General features: G+C 40.9%; 3 protein-coding genes across 5 annotated transcripts in view; 1 reads left to right on the top strand and 2 right to left on the bottom strand.

Moving 5' to 3' along the window:
- Positions 1-3,390: 3,390 nt before the first annotated feature.
- LOC135435592 (PI-actitoxin-Aeq3a) lies at positions 3,391-5,860 on the bottom strand. 2 transcript variants are annotated; one of them, XM_064692740.1, is made up of 3 exons: positions 5,550-5,860; positions 5,311-5,487; positions 3,391-5,261 (listed from the first exon to the last, which is right to left on the bottom strand). In XM_064692740.1, the coding sequence occupies exons 1-2, from the start codon at positions 5,659-5,661 to the stop codon at positions 5,312-5,314; spliced, it is 288 nt and encodes a 95-aa protein (XP_064548810.1). In that variant the 5' UTR covers positions 5,662-5,860; the 3' UTR covers positions 3,391-5,261; position 5,311. The 2 variants fall into 2 exon arrangements, with proteins under 2 accessions (XP_064548810.1, XP_064548811.1); XM_064692741.1 differs by having other exon boundaries at positions 3,391-5,252.
- Ugt36A1 (UDP-glycosyltransferase family 36 member A1) lies at positions 3,496-5,297 on the top strand. The gene is made up of 3 exons (XM_064692739.1): positions 3,496-4,618; positions 4,675-4,891; positions 4,951-5,297. Exons 1-3 carry the CDS (start codon positions 3,496-3,498, stop codon positions 5,234-5,236), a joined length of 1,626 nt encoding a protein of 541 aa, XP_064548809.1. The 3' UTR covers positions 5,237-5,297.
- Positions 5,861-9,238: 3,378 nt separating the features above from the next.
- The window catches only part of for (cGMP-dependent protein kinase for), a 47,187-nt gene continuing 34,051 nt past the window's right edge, over positions 9,239-22,374 (bottom strand). Inside the window, exons 1-7 of one of the 2 annotated variants that reach the window (XM_064692760.1) lie at positions 13,857-15,218; positions 12,787-13,006; positions 10,873-11,109; positions 10,667-10,816; positions 9,979-10,598; positions 9,727-9,916; positions 9,239-9,658 (exon numbers count right to left, since the gene is read on the bottom strand). In XM_064692760.1, coding sequence (XP_064548830.1) covers positions 9,493-9,658; positions 9,727-9,916; positions 9,979-10,598; positions 10,667-10,816; positions 10,873-11,109; positions 12,787-13,006; positions 13,857-15,105 — 2,832 coding nt within the window. In that variant the 5' untranslated portion in view covers positions 15,106-15,218 and the 3' untranslated portion in view covers positions 9,239-9,492. Of the gene's footprint in view, positions 9,659-9,726; positions 9,917-9,978; positions 10,599-10,666; positions 10,817-10,872; positions 11,110-12,786; positions 13,007-13,856; positions 15,219-22,374 lie in introns of those variants that run through there. The other variant, XM_064692759.1, reaches the window with a different exon arrangement.

The following is a 22,374-nucleotide window of genomic DNA, read 5'->3' as shown; positions in this document are numbered from 1 at the left end:
CTGCAGCGAGGCCCATTAATTGGACAAAGCCCACAAAAATCTGGCTAGCAGGCGGCCCATCAAACGGGCGTCCCATAAAACTCGACAAACTCTGTCCATGACGTCAGAGACAAAGAGACACTCGGCTGGTGTTGCGAGCTGGGAAATCTGTCAATAATAATGAAATCACGCAGAAATATTCATTTCGGGCATATTAGATTGCGCGAAAGTGCCGGCAACTGCCCCCTCATAAAACACTGACGCCAGCCGCCGCCAGTTGAGAAATATATTTCTGATGTCAGAGCGTTTAAAGAAATTTGGAATGTGGGGAAATCTTTACAGAATTTTTAAAATCTAATAAGTAGTAGAAAAAACGATTGAAACTGAAATAAAACTATCTGAACTTGTGCAAACAATTCAATATCACTTAGGCAAAACTCTGACGTCAGCTGCCACTTTTCGAGCCGATAACGTGGGGCCCTTAAACAAAAGAGAGACCTCTCGAGTACCACTCGAAATTCCGAGTGTCAGCAAAAAAAATGCAATAGTATGAACCAAAAAGCTTAAAACAACGTTGAGTGCAAATCGTTTGCAAACCGAAAAAATGAAAACTATAATAAGTAATTCTACATAGCTTACGTCATACATAGATTATATAATATAGATTATTATAATAGTTATGGAGAATTATATAGAAAGAAAGGGTAATAGGTTTTACAGCCTATCAATTGCGACTTTACAAGTGTCAGGGCCTAAAATATCTTTAGGCATTTTCTAAACCAAAACTTTAAAATTGCGAGAAATATTGACTTATCTGAGGAACGAATTATAGAATTATAGAAGGTTAAAAATGAAATCCAACTCGACACAAAATTGTTCTCTAATCAAAACTTTAAATGTATACCATATATTGCTTTATTTCGTGGAACGTCAGTCGGCGGATCGGACCGAAAGACAGACCTCATATTCTTAAACGAACTGTTTTTGGAAATGTCATCAGAAAATCAATCAATCGAATTATTTGTAAGTTCTGCAATCAAAAAGTGAAAAACTCTGCCCTATTATAATAAAACCCGTTCAGAATTCAATTCGATTTGGAAGGATGTTAGCAAATAAAAAAAATTACAGTTAAGATCTGTTTTCTTCTATTTTTTATCATGATTGGATTTTTGGGTATAGCTTTAAGGAGGGATTGAAGTTATCTGAGAATTAAATCATCATGTTGGGCTACACAATGGATTCTTACATAAAAATGTTATAAAAAATAAGTTGAAAACGGATCGAATGAGAAAAGAAAAAAGGACAAACGACAGTTTTCCCATACAACGGAAGGTTTTCTAAATTAATTAATCACTTTTTATGTGGAGCTCTCCAGTTGGAAACAAAACAAAATCCAGATTCCCCTGAACTTTCCTTAAATGTTATTAATATTATCTTAAAAAAACTGTTGGCGAAAAACTTAGCCTAGAAAGCAACTGGAGAATCTGTTAAGTTATAATATAAAAAGGCAATGTTTTTACACATTACAATAAATCCTTTACAATCTCAGAAACTGCAGCTTCATACGATTCTTGGTAGTTTGAACACAGAATAGAAATCGGCAATATTTTAAGCCCCCATTTGACACAGTTTCGATATTTGCTTTCAAAAAATTCCAGATGTTAAACAAATGTAGCGGAACATAAAACACACAGATTTCAAATACCAAATCGTTTTCACATCATGTATGTGGTTTGTTTTCGGTGACGGTGACGGTGATATCGGGGCCAATCTGTGAGTGTGTTTATAGGGGGCGTCATTGGAACTACCGAGAGCCAGCTAGCGGCAGGCAGTATGCAGTATAATGTTTCCCATGGGCATCCACTTATCGCCGGCGAGCACCCCGGCCCAGAGCCCAGTTCACTTTTAATTGCTCTGTTTGCTCAAATACTATTTTCTTTGCCTGCTCCCTGCGTCGTCGCCAGCTTCTTCTCGTTTATCGTAAAAAACACTTACGAGCATTGTTAACGTTTGGTGTTTTTGGGCTCTTATCGAGAAATGTGGCCCAATCGGCGCACTCGTTGTGTCGCCCTGGGAAGTGGGTCGTTGACAACGCCCACAATCACAGTCGCACACACACACACACACAGTCGCACTCAGAACCTCCCCCACCATTCTCGTACACAATTGCAGGCGCCTGAAGAGCTGTCATTCCGAATGGGATTCCCTCTGCCAGTGCACTTTACATTACATTACAGTCCCTAATCTTGTGGCCAGCCCTGTTCCCCTGCTGCCCCGTTGCACTTGTCCGTATTTAGGGGCAGCTGTAGCTGTGGCTATAGCTGCAGCTGTAGATGCCAGTGGAATTGCATTTTGTCTGCCAATTACAATTATTATCATCGCCTCTTCGTCTCATCGCTTGCGGTTCCAATTAACGCTTCCTACTGTCCATTATCTATTGTTTTCGGGGCGTTTTCCAATTCAATTGTGCATTCAATATCTTAAGGCTTTCCTTTCGTTGAGTGCTCTGCAATAATTTGAGCAGCACATGGACGGGAAAATGTATTTATCTTGTGCCTGATTCCTATATTAACTTAAATATATATTCTTTTATGATTTTGTCACCTTTCACAGAATATAAAAATATATATAAATTGTATAAAATCTTGAACTTTTAGTAGCTCTGTAGCTTTTATAATAATAATTTATGCTACTGTTAAAATGAGCATTTCATTAATAAGTAAAATATTAAAGTAAAATACATATAAAAAAAAAACACATACAACGAATTGTTTTCGATTCGATTCGATTACATAGCTTTGTGTTATTAGTTTCTTTTTTAAATATGTTCAGAATAAATGTTTTATTAAATGACTTTAAAAAGAATAAGAACATGCTTATTTATTCCTAATATATATAACCCACAATGCTGTTGACAAACAAAAACCCAATTTTTGACCAATTGTTCCTACATTAGCTATTAAGTCAATGTTAATAAATCCTTCGCCTATATATTTAATAATCCACAATTTAATGGAATTATCGTAGAGAAAAAGCAAAAACCAACTTCACACAAAATTGTACTCTAATCAAAATATTAAATGTACTTTTGCACAATTATTTGAAATATCAACGGTTTTGCTGGCGCCATCTACAGTTCACGGCAAATAAATGCGGCGCCTAGTACATGCTCGAAAGTATGCTATACAACAATTGTCCAGCCTTACAGTATGTAACGTGTTGAAGCAAATGTGTCTGCTAAGGCGCATTAGCAGCAGCACTTAAAAGTATGCAACGCTTTTAAATTTAGGATCGATAACTGCACCAGGGTTGCCATAAGGCATAAACATGCAATTGACAGCAAGTGCAATTGCAATTCGAGCACACCACAAACTGAACCACAAAAATATCAATAAGCCCCAACAACAATACTAGCTTTCTGAGTATCCCAATGTATTCAACACGCTTATCAAGCGAGGCGTTAGGTAATCATGATATTCATGAACTTCGCCGCATTCATTCGAGAGCAGCGCAGCGATGACGACGACATCGACGCGAAGCGAACGGTTGGCGTTAATTGGCTTCTGTCTGGCGGTGTTAAGTGGAGCAAATGGTGGTGTCGAGGGGGGCAATGTGCTCGCCGTGTTCCCGCACTATGGCTACAGTCACTTTAAGGTGGCGCTACCGATATTAAGTGAACTGGCGCAACGTGGTCACCACTTGACCGTCATTTCGTATGTAAGAAATCCGCAGGCAGCACAGCTGCCCAACTACGAGCAGCTGCTGATCTCCGATGCGGCCGAGGACCAGTCGAATACGACCATCAATGTGGTGCCGCTGTCAGAGCACACGCCCACGCGTTCCCTGACGGTACTGCTGGATGAGTACTATGCGCTGTACAGCAATGGCCAGATATCCTGCGAGCAGCTGTACGAGAGTGGCCATGTGGAAACTGTGCTGCGACGTCACCAGCAGAAGCCTTACGATGTCCTGCTCACCGAGTACTTCAGCACGGACTGCCAGCTGGGCATTGCCAAGCTGCTGCAGCTGCCCATCATTGGACTGAGCACCTGTGCCCTGATGCCCTACTATTACGATCGCATCGATCTGCCGGATACGCCCTCCTATGTGCAGTCCGAGTTTGTGGGCTTCACTCGACCCTTAAACTTCAGGGAGCGCCTACTGAACTTTGCCCAGGCCAAGCTGCTGAAGCTGATCTACAGGCTACACACGAATCGCGCGGACAATGCGCTGATCAAGCGCCATCTCAACATCGATGTGGATGTGGATGCTGTGGCACGTGCCCAGACGGCTTTCGTGCTGGGCAACCAGCACTACTCGCATTTGGGCAGTCGCCCGCATAGCCAACAGTTTCTGGAGGTGGGCGGCGTGCACATTACCAGCAAGGAGGAGCAGCAGCTGAGCCCGAGGATCGCCCAGTTCCTAGAGCAGTCCAAGCAGGGCGTCATCTTCATCAGCTGGGGCTCCATGGTGCGCGCTTCCAGCATTGATGCCGATAAGCTGGAGGCCATTATCGATGTGCTGCTGAAGCAGCCTTTGAATGTGATTTGGAAATGGGAGGCGACCGAGCAGCCCAAGCCCCAACTGGATGCCAGCAAGTTTCTATTTGTCAAATGGGCACCACAGCTAGCTTTGCTCTGTAAGTAAGGTTCGAGCATACTGAAGAGCGAAACTTACTTCCTATACTGCCCGTAGGTCAACCTCAAGTGCGTCTGTTTTGGGCGCACGCCGGCCTGCTGGGCCTCACCGAGGCGCTGCACTGCGGCAAGCCGCTGCTCATGACGCCCATCTACGGTGATCAGTTTGTGAATTCGCATGCGGCACAGGATCGCGGCGTCGGACTCAAGCTGGACTATGAGCACATCAATGTGGAAACGCTGCAGCAGTCGCTGCAGGAGCTGAGCAAGCCCAGGTGCGTTTATTGAACTATTCTCCAGAGATATCCCAGCTAAACCCAAAAAATTTCCACAGCTATGCTGAACGCGCCTTAAAGCTCTCGCAGGTGTTTAATCAGCGCGAACGCACGCCGCTGGAGACGGCCGTTTGGAGCGTGGAGCACGTGATGCGACATGGCATGCTGGCCGCGGAGCTGCTTCAGTCACCCGGCATAGAGCTCAATTGGTTCGTCTACCACTCGCTGGACAGTTTGACTTTGATCTTTGCGGTGCTGCTGCTGCTGATCGCCAGCTGGCGTGCTCTGACCCAAGCCCAACCGCAGTCCAGCCCGCGCAGATCCAGAAAAGCCAGAAAGTCTTAGTTCTTGTTTAGATTAACTTGTAAAACTGATTTTTGTTAATATAAACAAACATAGAAATTAACTTAGGTCTATACTCTAGTAACGTCCACGCTGCATGCAGTCGCGTCGGCACTCCTCGTAGGTCAGGAAATTGTTATCCGTGGAGGCGCAGCCCGTATAATAGAAGCTCTGACAGTTGCCCGTCTCCTTGTTATAAGCATAGCGCAGCTGTTTGCCACGGCACAGGCCCGGCGCCTTGGGCTGTTTGCAGGCTGCAACGAAAATATATAACTTTCAGCTTCAGTTCTTCAGTTTAGGCTTCTTTATAACTCACCGATCAGCTGCTTGACGTGCTCCCGCGTCTGATTCTCCAGGTGCAGGCCTAAGTTTAAGGTTAAATTCAGCAATAGGAGCAGCAAGAGCACACTCCAGCTTATCGTCATCATGCTGAGTAGTAGATCTTGAGCTCAGTTCATTAAATAAAATATATTTCAGCACAATTTCCGCTCTTCCCGCTGGCACAGCAAAGTTCACTATCTATAAAGTATTTGATTTTTCAAAGATATATTTATTTTTATTAAGTTTTCTGTGTTGGGTTTTTCTGCTGCGACTGTCTAGACCCGTACGAACCGAACTATCGCCACAGAATGTTCTCTGTAAGGTGCCGAAACTCTTGACTGACTTTTCTCAGCTTTCTCCGCTTTTGGATTTTTGCTTAAGTCTCGTTGCGCACGTAGCCGAGTTTTGTTTTGAATTCTATTTGACTTTTATTTTTTTCAGCTTCATTTTGTTTTCCAGAACTGCATTCAATTCTCATTGAGTTAAAACGTGAGTTTTGGCCAATTTACTAAGCATCTCGAGTGCTCAAATGCAGGAAGCACACACATTGGTTGAGCTTAGCCCAGAGAGGTTTACGTGCCCCAGAAGTTATACCAACAACCAATCGAGTGAATGTGAAGCAGAAAAACATTTTCTTATATAAAGTTTAAATCTAAATCTGGCAACATTATTCCTGATCAAAATTCATGGAGAAATGGTACCCTCAAATATCCTTTATAGACATAGGTCGAAATTTCCCACCCCCATAGCTCGGTCAAAACTCATCAGATTTCCACGAGGTTTGTCTCTTTGTTCAAGGTTTGGCCTCTTTATAAATTTGGCATCTAAATCAGGCATAATTATTTTTGGTCAAAGTTTATGTGAAAAGGGTACCATCAAATATCTTATATAAAAATATAACTAAATTTCCCACCCACATAACTCGATCAAATCTCATCCTATTTTCATAAAGTTTGGCTCTTTGTTCATGGTTTGGCCTTTTGAAAATTTTGCCGTCTTAATCTGGCATTCATTATTAAAGCTAAAAACAATATTATTTATACCGAAGAAAATGTATAATGCCATAAAATTCACAACTTCTTCTGTGAAATTACCAAACTTATAATCAATTAATTGCAAACGCTTTTCACAATTATTCCACACTTGCGGGTGGAATTTCCCACAACCCAGTCTTAGCTGTCACCTCCATCACATAAGCTTACTAGCTCTTATCGTTTGGGATATGCATTGATCACCCAGTTATAATATGTATATGTATATAGATATAATGAAAATATATATGAAATTAAGTACTTACTTGCACCATTGTATTGTCCATCTATCGGTAGGCGAAGAACGACATTTTTCATAAACACACTGAAAGAACAAAAAAGGAGATATAATGTTAATGTGACAATGTGTAAAAAATATGCATGCACACGACTGTAATAAATGTTTCATATAACAAGACATAGTTATGTTAATATTACTTACCAGTTTTTTGTTTAAAATTGATGCCGCCTCCTCCGCCAAAGCCATCGCTTCCTTCATAGTTGAATCCGCCTTCTCCAATATTAAAGCCGTCCATTTTTAGACCGCCGTCTCCTCGTTTCCTTAAGCTGCCACCTCCTTCTCAGTTAAAGCCGCCGCCTCCTATATTGCTGAAGCTGCCGTATCCTCTAGAGTCAAAGCCGCTGCCGCCTCCATTCTATATTTTGAACCACCGCCTCCTCCAATACCTAAGGCCGCACCTCCTCTTTTGCTAAAGCTACCATAACCGCTATAGCTGAAGTCACCGTCTCCTCCACAGTTGAAGCCGCCTCCTCTACTCGAAGTGAAGCCTATGAGGCTTACTTGATTTTATGAGAATCGAGGAGAAGGGACGATTTTTTTTAATTGCAGCACAGCTAGGGGCAAACTTGGTCTTGCATACAAACATACAAAATATATGCATACATTTATTTATATATATAATGCATATAAATATATGGTATACATATAGACTAACACACATGCATATATATGTACATGAATACATATGCACATAAATTCTTTAATCAAACATACTTACATGCACACATACATATTTACATGCATGTATATGCATACGCACATACATACATACTACATAATACGAATATACGTACGCACATCAAAACAAACCCGCATTGATACACACGTACTTACACACAAACATCTAAACTTACGTGCCATCATACAAACATATATGTACATCATACGTATACTTACAAACATACATGCACACACACATACATATACGTTCGTACATGCATACATACAAATACTTACATACATACACACCTACATAAATAAATACACATACATACATACATACATACGCACTTACTTACACATACATACATACATAAATATATACAAACACACCTACATACATACGCGGATTCATACACACACACCTACATACATACGCGGATACATACACATACATACATACGCGGATACATGCATGCATACAAACCCACATACATACATACATACATACATACACACACACCTACCTACATACACGCATACATACATACACTCATACACATACTTACATACATACAAGCACACCTACATACATACAAAACTACATACATACATACACACCTACATACATACAAAACTACATACATACATACATTCATACATACATACATACTTACATAAATACACAAATATCTTAAAAAGTAAATTCGAAACCGATATTTCACTAAAAAGTGAAAAATTTTCACACTTTTCTCAACTTGCGGTCGGAGTTTCCCAAAACCCCGTTTCCTTCACCACATAAGGTAATTACAGTAACAATTTCAGCTTCGTATCTTTTACGGTTTGTGCTATGCGTTGACCACCAATCAGTCGGTCAGTCAGAAACAAACAGTTCTATATATAGAGATATATACATTTCCATATGTTGAACACCGTTTTTTGAATCAAAGAAACGTCAGATAACTTTAGAAAAAACATATAATTATTTGTAACCAGATATTCATGATTCTTACTTTTTGCATTTCCATATTTCAACTAAATAATTAAATTCCATTTAGTTAAGGCGCATAAATTTGTTATTTATTTAATTTCTAGCTCAGTTTACTTAAAAAAGACAATTGAAAAAGGCGTTATTTAGCTCATTTATATATAGAATATGATGATGTTTAAGGCTAATGATTGGAAGAATAATTAGCATGTAGATCCACAATTGCTCAGAAACATTAAAATGATAGATAAATGAAGAAGTAGAAGGAGAAGAGCAAAAACACGAAATATGTTATGAGCATGAGGGTCTTGGTCATATAATTGCATAAAATCTGCTTACAGGCTATAAGGCAACCCGATTTGTATCTATATGTATGTGTGTGTGTGTGTGTTTGCACTTGGTACATTTAACAATTATAATTTTAATTTTATAAAGATAGAGAGAGAAAACAATTTACACAATGCACATGGCCGGAACAGATGAATGCCAGGATACAGGAACCTACTTACAATTTCTATCGACATCCAATGAACTAGAAAATATAGATTTCACAATCTTTACATAATAATAGTTTATAAACTCGTTAATAAATTCATAGTGTTGCACAATGTTTTATGATGATAATCAGATCTCTGACACATGCTTGAGCCGTTTTCATGGGTGTGGGTGTGTGTGTGTGTGTGTGTGTGCGGGTGTGTGGCTGGGTGTGTTTGTTTGTTTTTTTCCTTTTCTGGGCACGACATGATCTGTTTGTATGAGGACCCTAGGCGTTGCGACTGCTACTTGGGGGATCAGCTTTCGTCCTAAAGCCTGACCCTGACTATTGCTTTGGCGTACAAATGGCGCACTAGTTAAGATCCATTAGATCGATTATCATTATCTGTCTCAAGTTGCAGCAGCTGCGCGACAAAAGTCGCTAGAGAGCAGCGTCAAAAAATTCCCATACGTCAATTCTACACTAGAAATCCTTGTCCCAGCCGCTGACATCATCTGGTGGCGGTCCCTCCGGATCGGGCGGATAGTCATCAAAATTGGTCGTGTCCACGACGCTCTTCACGCTGGGCTTTATGGGCGGTTCCAGTGAACGATTCTGCAGACCCCACCAATAGAAGCCATCGAACCATCTGAAATATAAAGTAAGCGTGGAATTAATGCTTGATTAGGATTTGACCCGACCCGATTTGACACTCACTTGTGTTTCTGTATTTCGCTAATGCCGCCGCGTTGATAGCCCAAACGCTCGGCGGGATTATCGCGACACAGTTTCTTGATCAAGTTGCTGGCATTGCGTGTTATGTTACGCGGAAATTCGATGGCATCAATGCCCTTAAGTATTATATTATAAGTGCGCATCGGATCCGAGCCCGTAAAAGGTGGAGTTCCTGTAATAAATCAAGATATTATAAACCTCAATAGATCTCGCACTCTTGCTTTCTCCACTCACCCGTGAGCAGCTCAAACATGAGCACGCCGAGCGACCAGTAATCGGCGCTTATGTCATGGCCACGATTCAATATCACCTCGGGCGCCACATACTCGGGCGTGCCACAGAAAGTCCACGTTTTACGGCCCGTTTGCAGTTTCTTGGCAAAGCCAAAGTCCACCAGCTTCACGTAGCCCTTCTCGTCGAGCAGCAGATTCTCTGGCTTCAGATCCCTGTAGATAATGTTGCGCGAGTGCAAATAGTCAAAGGCCTCCACCACGCAGGCCGTGTAGAATCTGGTGGTGGCATCATCAAAGTTGCCCTTGTCACGCAATATGGTCCAGAGCTCGCCGCCCAGGCAGCTCTCCATCAGCATGTACAGATACTTTTTGTCCTTGAAGGTCTTGAACAGCTTTACGATGAACTGGCAATTGGCCTCGCCCATGATCTCCTTCTCGGACATGATGTGCTGCTGCTGACGCGTCTCCACAATCTGTGACTTCTTCATCTGCTTGAGGGCAAAGGAGCGCGAGCTGTCGCCATTGGTTTGCACCAGTTCCACGCGCCCGAAGCCGCCCACACCCAATGTGGCAATCACGCGCAGATCTGTGAGGTTAATGTCGCGGAACTCCTCGTTGATCCTGACGGAATGCAAATAGACAGGTTAGATTAAAGATCTGCCAGAGTTTAACTCCCAGCTAAAGCTTACTTTCTACGCTCCATGGCACCCTCATCGTCATAGCGATGCTTGATCTCGTCTAGACTTGATATCAGCTGATTGAACGTCTCACGATCAATGACCAAACAGCTCACGCCTTCGGGAGACTCACAAATTATGTTGGCCGTGCGCAGATCATCCCTGGAGAGAAAGACTCCTTTCAATGCAAAAGTTTATCTACGGTTTCCTTCACTTACCCTTGGAGCGCCTTCTCTCCGAAGAAATCACCCTTGCCCAACATGCGTATGAATTTCTCCTCCTGTGTATCCGGCTGCTTGATCGTCACACGCACCTTGCCCTTCGAGATGATGAAGAAGGTATCACCGCGTGCCCCCTGGCGCACAATGTAATCACCTCGCTGATAGTGCGTCTCCTCAAGCACATCGGAGATTTTGATCAGGGTATCCTCTGCCAAATCCTTGAAAATGGGCACGCTGAAAATATAAGAGAAATAAAGTATGGAGGTGAGTTATGGGAATAATAGTTGTTCTTCATAGCTTCGTGGAGGGTATTACAATTTTGTCATAGAACATTTAAGGCATAGAAGGAGACATATCCGGGGGGAGGAGCCCTCTCTAGGAGGGCTTTTGTCGAGAGAGACTTTGCTTACAGTTGAATTCCGTTTCATTGAAGAGATAGCTTCTGGCTAGGTCGAGCTAGACAGTAGCTTTAAATAGTTAAATAGTTAACATTTGGACAAGAAAATAGGAACCACTTTTCTGTTTTTAACAGAAGAAATAACTATATCACAACCAAGCACCTAGCAAAGGGACAATCTTTTTACACCAATTCTTTTATGGAAGATGCAACCGGAAGAAGGGATCAATTCCTATGTCGGATTTGCCTAAGGCCTAATGTATTTCAATCTCGAATCTCTGACAATCAATATAAACTGAGTGCATTTCATAAAACAAGACTCTTTTCTACTCTGTTTTTTTTAGGTAAATGGAATATATCTAACTCTTTGGTCTAGCCGAGAAAATATCTTTACAAAATGTAGAAAGGCAAGATAATTCCCAAAGGAAGTAGCATTACCCATTGGATACGATTTTAATTAGTCAGTATGAAAATATATATCAGTTATATAGTAAACTAGTTTTGAGCTTCAATTACTTTGATTTAATTCCTACATTTCAGTTCATGGATTATTCCACAGATACGCGACAATATTCGTGTAATTTTAGTGCGTTCCATAAAACCTGGACTCATTAATTTTATGATTTTGCCTTTCCGGTGTAAACCTGTGACTTTCCTAACATAGCTCGTGAGCCTAATCTCCATCTCCGCCACAATCTCAATCTAAATACACGCCCTCCACAGAAATGCACTTTCATTTTCATTTGGTGTAATGCATTTGGGGCTTTTTTCATTATTTTTATTTTTGCGCAATTTCATGCTTCAAAATTTCGAATGGAGCTCTTTTAATGACAGTCATATCATAAGAGGGGGACACAGGGGGGGGAAACCGTTTTTTGAAGGCGCCGGCTGTGTAGTACCCTGCAAAATGAGATTAATTTGTCGGTCACTCACGGCGCCAGCTCTGGCAGAGATCAGTGTGGAACAGTGGTTGCGGTCGGTGGTGCGATCGGTGGTGCGATCGGTGCTGCGCTGTGGCCTTAAACTGGTTGCCAACTTGTGCATTTGATGGCAAAGAAAAGAAAACATTTCTATGCGTTCGTTGGCCGCACGATCGAAGCTGTTGTCCGTCCGTCTGTACCACTGTCTGACCATTTTGAGCAGTGCACGTCATCGTAATAGACGTATATGAGACGCCCATGACCATGACGACGACAGCGAAGTCGTCTGTCTGATGCTGTTTGCCCATTTGATGAAGAGAAAGTTGCGCAAAAACAAAAAATAACCAAACACACAAAAACAAAAAATCCTTAAGTCAAGCGTTATTTTTTTTTACCACTTACTTGTAATGGCCAAATATAAAAAAATAGTACGGCTTGGCGGAATTGATATAATTAAGTGCAAATGCACATTAATTGCATGCGGCAGCAAATCGCAGCGATTCATTAAAAATGCTCAACAAAATTGTTCGAAATTGCAGACAAACAAAATCATAAAATAAAACCTTATCTATGGGTAGTATAACCCGTACATACCTCTTGAGGAAATCCGTGTACTCCGCCTGGCGGATGAGGCCCGTTCGCATCATGATCGTCTGGAAGCATTGACGCTCGATCGCCCACAGATTGCACTCGCTGATCGCGGTGATTGTCGCCGTCCTCTGACAATTGTACAAAATGGCCAACTCGCCCAATACCTTGGCGCCGGAGAGCGTCGAGAGATATTTGCCCTCGCGTGAGACCTCCACGCGTCCATCTGAAGTAATAAAAAGCGGTTCGATTGATTAAACAAGAATTGTAATGGGAGAATTCTGAATTGAGAGCATAAACAATTGGATGGCGAAATATGGGAAAGTAAAAGAGAACTATGAAAGCAAACAAATGTATTAGTCATGGAAATTAAAGACAGCGGCTCAATTATTCAATAACTCTCAATTAACCGCATTCTACACGTTGCCTTAAAGAAGTTAAAAGAGTCCCAAGCTATAAAATCCGAAGAATTTAATAGGAGTTTTGAAAACTGGACCTGTATAACAAAAGATCTGAGAATTCCGAATTGTTTCTTACTCTGCGCTGACCTTCGCCAATTGTTTGAACCATTTGGGAATTATAAATTCGTGTAAAATTTAAGATTGTATCTCTGATATATTAAAGTCTTATACATAATTTTCTTCTACGAAATCAGTTCATGAACCGTTTGGGAGTTACAAGAGCTTATCAATTTTAATATTGGAATTTCTGATATATTGAAGTTCTATTTATGGAAGTTCTTTCTTCTTTTATTATTGTAGCAATTTAACCGGACCTTAGTAATTTAATTTTTGCGATGCCCTCTCTATTTATTAATCTAAAATTTTTGCTAGGATTCTGTAAATTTAAGTGTGAGTTCGTATTTCACTTTTTGTATATTAAATATTAAAATATTTGTATATATTTCAATAGGAAGTTAAGTTTCTTTGGTCTTTCTTTAAGTTTCCGAAATAGAAGATTTGAATATTTGCAATGTCAGACTTATTGACCCAACCAACTTTAAGCACTTTGGTATCTCCATGTCTCCCATCATCCCTTGATGATGACAGCCTTAAGAGCAACCCTTTGTCCCTTACCACTGGCAACATCCTCATCCGGAGCAGTTGTCGACTGCTCCTTGAGATTCCCGGTGCGACGTCGTCGCGCATACGTGTGCACAGGCACAATGAGGCGTGGCCGTGGTATGCAGAAGCCCTCGCCATTGAGATCCTTTGAGCTGCCATTGCTGCTGGCCGCGGGCGAGATATGCCGTTGCTGCTTCTCAGGCTGCCTAACCACCACCTGCTCAGTAGCCTTCGCCTCCGGCGCCGCATCCACCTCTGTGTCCAGCTGCAAGCCCTGCAGCGCCTGCTCCAAGCTGTGACGTCTCACTGCTGGCATTTCTGCTGCTCGCGCTGAGGCACGGCAAAAGGAGGCGGAGTGGTTGGGCATGCGGATGGTGGCATAGCGCTGGACGCTCGTTTGGGATCTGCTGAGCGGCTTGAAGGCGCGCTGCTTTGTCGAGGTGGTGGTGGGTGGTGCCGGCGGTGGATCTGTGGGCGGTGGCATCAGGCGCAACGGCTGCTGGCAGATGACACGCTCCGGCTGCCGGTCCTCAGCGGCCGAGGAGAATGTGGAGTAGGCGGAGGAACTGTTGCTGTGTGCGAGGGGCTTGGATTTGGGCGCACGCAGCGTCACATAATTGGGCGGCGGATGCTGCAGCATGGTTTGGGAGCGACGCAGCGAGGGCGGCTTCACGGACACCTGCTGTCGTGGGCGTGGCACGCGCTGACGCTCCGTCGGATCCAGCACATAGTGATTGACGGCGGACGCTGCCAGCGCAGGCGTCGTTTTTAGTTTGTTGTTCACCTGTTCCGGCTCCCGCAACTGCTCCCGCAGCTGCTGCTGCTCCTGCTCCAGTTCCAGTTCGTGCTCCTCATCCTCAGCCACCCAGCCGTTGTGCAGTTGCTGCTGCTGATGATGTTGCAGGGCCGAGGGCCTGTAGCCATTCAGCTCCTTGATGGCACTCACAATGCGCTTATCCTGCGCCTGCTGCTCCAGCTGCCGGATGCTCTCCAGCGTCATTTGATACTTGCTAAGCGCCGAGATGCCATCGAGGAGAAAACTGCTGCTGCTGCTGCTGCCGGCATTGCTCGGCTGCCGGCTGAGCTTGTTCGCCTGCGCTGGCGCAGATCGAGGCGCAGATCGAGGCGCTTGCGTGGGCGCACGATGATGCTGATGATGCGCCTGCAGCCAGTTGGCCTCGTAGAGGGCGCCCATGGCGCTGTCGCTGTCCAGCGAGAGGCTCGCGTCGACGGCTTTGCCCGGATAATGTTTGATTTTCATGTCGTTTAAGCAATTTTCTTGCTTTTCTTTTGTTGCTTTTCGTTGCTTTCGGCTGTATTTCAGTTTAGTCCAAAAATTTCACTGGCCGAGGCGCTGACGTGATTTGTTTTGTTAGTTAAAAGACGCGACTTGGTTTTACTTGTTCATGTTGCTGTTGCTGCTGTTGTTGTAGTTGTTGTTATTGTTTGTTGTCTTTTGCATAACCCAGCCATGAAATTCGCGCTTGGAATTTTGACGAGTCAGCGGACGGCAAAAACAAATGTGGACAGACGCCTAATTGTATTTGGTTTTCTATTATTTATATTACCAAAGCGATTTGTTGCCGATGTTGTAAACTTTCCAAGCTCGTTGCTTGCCTCACGTGCATACATACACATGAACATATATACACACATATATATATATATGTATATATATATAAACAAAAGGTAACATTTCGATTTTGCAAATGCCGCGAAAGCCAAACGTGCTGCAAAATCAAACTCAAGTCGCAGTTAAACTTAAACCAAACCCAACTCGGAGCAACAGTTGTGCAAATATTTACAGACAGCACTGTTTGCCTTTGTCTACATGTCCATAAAGTTAAGAGCTCTACGTGTATGAATTAATAGCAATTAGACTTTGGTGTAAATTATTTTGCTGCAATTTGAATAAGCGTGTGAATGAATGAGTCGCGACTTTACGACTGCACGCAGTTTATTCATTGGGAATTGCCCCAAAAGCGTCAATTACTATGAAAAATTATTGTTATGAATGAATAGGGGCTTTCAAATAGGGTAGGGCACTCGAAATATGACGAGGCTGACGACAGGCAACAGGTAAACAACAACAAGGTAATGTGCTCTGGTTAATTATGTAGCCTACCGCTGATCGAATTGGGCAAAAACATGGATCGTGATTAATCGCCGAATATGAAATACGAATACAACAAGATAGCAGCATTGTAAATGTATTCACTTGATTAACCCAAAAACAAATGCATTCAGCAGATATAAATCGTTAATGAACATTTACTAAAATGGCTCAAATAAAAATTAATTAAAAAATATGTATATTTCGTAATAAAAGAAAAGAAATAAAACTAATGATAAAAGGTTGCCTATTTGAATATTTGTTGCTAAGCTTAATAGAAGATATTGCAGTCATTAAGGAATGCAGATATCATATAATTAACAAATATAAGACTTAATGGAATCGTTACCGATCAATTAATAGCACTTAACAATTTCGGAGAACCAAGTGTGAAGCGTGACTGATCCGTGGAAGTAAACACAGTAAAATAGAAAAATCACATTCATATTTATTGCTATGAAAAGTAAAACTGATCAATGAAGATCACTAATCAAATATATGATAGAGACAATTCCAATTATAGTTTTTATTTGGCAACAGCTAATCATAATAAGTCAATCATCTTGTAGAGCAATTCATGCAGGTCAACTGATCAGTGATCATGTTTATTCAATGATCAAATTATATCAAACCCCAAACAAAGGATGTTACGAAATCAAAGCTAATAGATTTCCCATATACAAGAGCTAACTGATCAGTGATCAGCACAAGATCTTTTGTTTACAAAGCTATGAAGAACGTGGGCAATATCAAACTAACCAGCTGGACAGCTTTTGGACAAATGGGACGTAACTAATTGTATGCAAGCTATTTGTGATGCCTGCATTAAGCAGGGGAAAAACGAAAAGAAATTTAACAATTCTTATTGTTGTGCCAAGAAAATCGTTGAATAAATGTAAACTAAGCTTTCCAGCACAAATGCACAGTCATGCATCTGCGGGCTCTTTGATTAATGGCCTGGTTTGACTAGGAACATGCATATTGCATTTACTGAAGAACTAAGCTGCGCTATTTAAAAATTCATTTTAAAAACAATTTAAGCTTTAGAAGTTACGTTTAAGCAATAAAAAACGATCGATGATCAACTTACAGTAAAGAGCTTTCTTGCTATAAATATTATTAAACTGATCAGTACAAAAACCTATTGAAAATTGATCAAATAAGCTGAGCTTGATCGGCAACAAAGCTGAAAATACCCCTAGATCTATTATGATGAGTAAACAGACTAATACGAGAGTCAAAAATAAATTCAAGGTAGGAATTCCCCGACAGATCATTCCGGGAAAGTCCAACACAACGCTCACTAAGCTCATAGTTCAAGTAGCTATAGTCAAGTGATAATTACTACAAATAATGCTCATCGAAAAACAACTGCAGTAAGAGTGTTAGACTAGAATCCCCTAGTGATAATTTCAGACAAAGATGTCGAGTTTAAATAGTAGCTGATCAGTGATCGTTAGCTAAGCCTTAGCCCAACACTCAAGTACCTATAGATCAGTGATTATCAAAAGGCCTAATGATAAATAACAAACAATTGCAATAAGAGTCTAAAGCTAGAATCCCCTGGTGATCATTTGCGGATCAATGGAAAAGAAACCGAGTTTAAGTAGCCGCTGATCGGCGATCATTAACTAAGCCTAAGGATTGGAAAAAGCCAACACAACGCTCCCAAAGTACGATCGAGTACCTATGGATGAATTATTATTGCTAGGCCTAATGATCATATATAAACAATTGCGATGAAACATAAAACTTGAATCCCCTGGTGATCATTTGCGGATCATTTTAATCAAGAAGAACTTAGCTTGAATGGAAAAGAAACAGAGTTTAAGTAGCCGCTGATCAGCGATCATTAGCTAAGCCTGAGGCTTAGATTATTGTTAGGCCTAATGCTCAAAAAAAACAACTGCAATAGGAATTCTAAAACTAGACTACCCTTGTGACCATTTGCTGATCATTCTTAACAACACGAGCTTAGCTTGAAGGGAAAAGAAAATAAGTTAAAGTAGCAGCTGATCAGCGATCATTAAGCCTACGGCTTCTGTAGAAGCCTACTAAAACGGTTAAGATCATCAATAAAAATGTCTTAAATTTAAACCTAAAGAAAGGTACAAGTCTCTGGCTAACTGACCACACTTTTTGCCTTTTGTATACAAATCAAGCCGAAGTTTACGCATTTATATTAACTTTCAAGGTGCTCCAAAAAATAAAATAAAATGTCACATTACCATTTAACCCACAAAACGTTGACCAACTCACAAAAAGCTGACAAATGGGAGTTACCCAGGCAATTACGTGATTGCTTTTGGCCAGACAACAAAAGTGGCAAATAATGACTGAAAAGATAGCCAACTACCGATCACAGTTCACCTTCACTTCGCTTCATTCACATCATCAATCAGTAAACAAATAACAAATTTTTCTCAAATTGTTTTGTTTTTGTTGCACTCGGTATTTGTGTAACATGACCAAAAATACATTTTGCCGAATGAATGGAAATGTAAATACTCGAATCGCTTATCAGGACGTGTCAGAGACACAACCTCGTGTCGCAGCTCTGCAGCTGATAAGACGGAAGCAGCGGCAACTGGCATCGATAATGGGACACAGCTGCCGCGGAGCCGCAGAAAGACTCAATTTGCAACCAATGGAAATTTTATACTATGTTGTCTACAACAAGTTTGCAAATTGAAAGGCGCCGCCAAAGGGGGCAGAGTTCAAAAAGTTTGGCAGAGAGAGAGAGAAGGTGGGGGGAAGGTGTTCGCCAATGCGGAAATCCGTCACGCAGTGTTGAACAACTTGAAAAAGAAAAAGAAATAGTTAGCAAACAGCAAATGCAGCTGGCCAAAAGATTTTGCAATGGACGCAAGTTGGCTTAAACGAAACAACGGCTGAAACGGGCAAGGTCAACAAGTTGGCTAAGCCAGCCGCTCAGTCTGCGTCTCGCTCTCGCTCTCCCTCTCTGTCTCGGCTTGTCTGTGATTTGAATACAATCGCAAGAATTTTGCAAAAGCCGTTTCAGCCATTTTAGCGGCTTAACATTTGGCTTTTGAGCTGCGGCTATTTATAAACGTAACGGGGTTTGAACCAGCGCCCAGTCTCTCGACGACCAGCCTCAATTAAACTGGATGGTTTTTTTCAGCCACAGTCACAGGCAGCTGCTTATGTGCCAAGGGCAAGAGCTCCATAATATTTCGTTCACTTGATTTCTTCGCTTTGCCTGACAGTCTGCAATTACATACAACACCATAAAAGAAAAACAAAAACTACATCAAAAAATTATAATAAAACCTTTTTATTACCTGCCCTCGTCTGTTTCTTGCCCCTTTCCGCTGCCTGTCAAAGCCAACATTAAAAATTCCACTGGCTTAGTCACCTTTTTTTAACCTGACCGCGTTTTCCATTTTTTTTCTTCATTTTTTTTCGCTTGTAAATTATAATAATAAATATTTATAACTTCGTTTGTTTGTCTATGCTAATAAAGAAAGTTCAAATTGATTGACATTTTCAGGTAGTACGAGCATGTCTGGGATCTTAAGATCATATATTGTGGATATATACATTTTAGATTGTAGTCAAACCAGAATCATCGTGAGCTCATTAGCAACAACAATTTATCTTTTTTATTTGGCTTCAAGAACCGCGAATCGAACAATGAATAGGGACAATTTGGAACTGGTATTTGTTATGACAAACGATTTTTTATTACCAGTTGTAGCGCATATTTTATAGGTCTATATATATACATATGTATTTAAATATATATATTGTCTTGATTGGGAAATGATGATCGAATTATAAAGTTGTACTTATTATCTATCCAGCCAATTTATATATATAATTTATATTTATATGGCAAGACCTTATATTAATCACACGGTAAATGGAGATTTTATTTGCCTACTCTCAATTTCACTTTCGTAAATATGTCGCTAATTAAAATCACTTGACAAAAAACGCGTGATTTTAATTTGTAAAAGTGAAAATCATTCAATTTTTTTCTACTACGGAATATTCCGAGATTCTTAGCTTTGGTGTGTGCTTTAATTCCAGACTTTAATAATCTGTTTCTTAACATTTGTAAAGATTCCTGAGTTTTTAGAGAATTCCTAAAAATAAAGTCTAAAAAGATCCAGTTTTCAGTGTATTCGATTCGATGATAATTAATGCATGCTAAATTATTCAGCCTGAACCGCAAAATTTTGTGTTTGGTATCAAAAAGAATGTGTCATATATATATTATGATACCTGATACGAACTTGTAAGAGTTAACGACAGTTCGTGTAATTGTGAGCACTTGAAATCGTATTGAACCACAAAATTGTGGTGTATAGCATTCTTAATTCCACGAAAAAGGTATCATTACATTAATTAAATACAGAAATTCATGAAATATCATATATTATTGATCAAAGCAATAATTTTTGTGCTATAATTGAACACTTGATCAAGATAAATATGTAAGCATGCACATTTTCAAATTATGTAAGGCATATAAGGCATATATTATCTGAAATGAAGCGCAGGGTATTTCAGTTCCAGACATGCGCTGTAATGCTTTGTCTAGCTCATGTTAAGTTTGATCATTGAAATTCAATTACAGATCATTGGCTGGTGGAACCCCTAAAATGCTCTCTAATAACCCCGCTGATAAGATTACGTTTTATGGCCTGGAAATGTGCCCAATTGATATGTAGCATATGTCAACCGCAGCAGATCGCCTTTGATCGCATTTGATCACAACCCGGCAAATTATATATTATAATTTTGCGTGTCGGATTTTATAGGTGGCCTCCAGTCAAATTGCTGCCCATTTCCACATTATCCACCTTATCCGCTCATTTTCTTACACTTAGTTATGATCATCAAATCGTAGCTCGAAGCTGGCAAGTTTCTTAATCATCCGACAGGAAAGCGCTGCTCATTTAGCATATCGCATAGTTCCATGGAAACTTGTCTGCCTACGAGCCGCTGGGAAAGTGAGAGTTTCCCCCCCTTGACAAGCCCGCGTAGCCGATTAATGAACGCAGTTCCCCTCCAGATAAACGATCGTTTGAGACAAATGAGCTGCGCAGTGAAGAAGTCAAATGGGCCACAAAGCAGAATCCGAACGTAGCAAAACGCATGAAATTAACACACTTTGTTGTTTGTGACTTTTTGTCTTTTGTCTTTGCTCTTTGATACCCTATCAAACTCGCTTTACAGAGTATATAGATTGGTTATCAGAATTGTCAGTTAAAAGGTAATCTTGATGTTCTTTTGTGGCACGTAATACCTATCAGAGTCGGCTGGATCAGAGCTCCATATGATATATCCGGCATGGCAACAATCAGTCGAAAACTGAATTCTGGTATATCAAACTTTTTTTTTGGCTTTTTAGCCATATCTTGGCGAAGCTCGCCTGACATGTTGGCATATCCTATAGAATGTTCTGCCTGAGATCCATTGAATTATTTTGTTTATGTCTGGGAGGGTATTTGATTTTTGGCACAACGAAGATAAACATTTTGCGTTTTCTTTTTGTCATTTTTGGGTTGGGCTTTGCGATTGTCTTTGGCTTTCGCACGATTTCTAATTTAATGTTGGCTTTAATTTTGACATTTCTTTTGCACACCATACGAAATGCTATCCACGTCTTCCGCATTTCTTCAGAAAATGATGTGCTGCAATATCAGATTTTCTTACTACTAAACATTCTTGCACGACTCTCCGCTGATGGGCTCTATATCAGACTGTGAATATATTATCTCTGCGTGTATATCAATTTAATTGTTTGTCAGAGTCGAGATATGGCTCTTTTTTTTTGTTGGTCGGTTCGCAGCCGACATTTGGCTTGGACCCTTATTCAAGTATTTTATATATACAAAAAGTATTTTTTGTCTACACTTTTTCGGACCAATGACCGACAAAATACAAATGCGCCAAATGCGAGGGGGCAAGCAACATGAAACAAATAGCAACAACAACAGCAACAACAGCAACAACAGCAGCAACAACAACAGCAACTGTGAAAAACCACAAAAACCGGAATTCTTCAAGTGATCTTTTCGTTCAATCGACACAAAAATGAAAAAATAAAAAAAGTATATATAAAGAGCAAATGTACTGTAACTCCAGTTCCCCTTCCGCTCTACCTCTCTTGTTTCTTGCTTTGTGTCTCTACGAACTGGCACGCCCACGAACTGCAACAGGAGTTGGTATGTTTTTTTTTTCTTTTTTACACTTTCACTTTTGTTTTTATTTTTGTTTTTACTTTACAGCATAGCTTGTCGCTGGCTATTCTACATAATTTCTGGTTTATAGCCGGGTTTCGATTTGGTTTTGTAAACACCACATGGGAAAATTGGTTCGTTCGCCTCTCGTTGATTTCAGAATGGGGCGCACGAATAACAACAACAACGGCAACAACAGAAATTG

Source organism: Drosophila montana, unplaced genomic scaffold (genome assembly GCF_035044405.1).
Source record: "Drosophila montana isolate Dmon_TW-CO22-7 unplaced genomic scaffold, ASM3504440v1 contig_3639_1, whole genome shotgun sequence".
In the NCBI taxonomy this organism is placed as follows: Eukaryota; Metazoa; Arthropoda; class Insecta; order Diptera; family Drosophilidae; genus Drosophila; species Drosophila montana.
The sequence above is the reverse complement of the archived record's forward strand: the minus strand, read 5'-3'. Positions and strand labels throughout refer to the sequence as shown.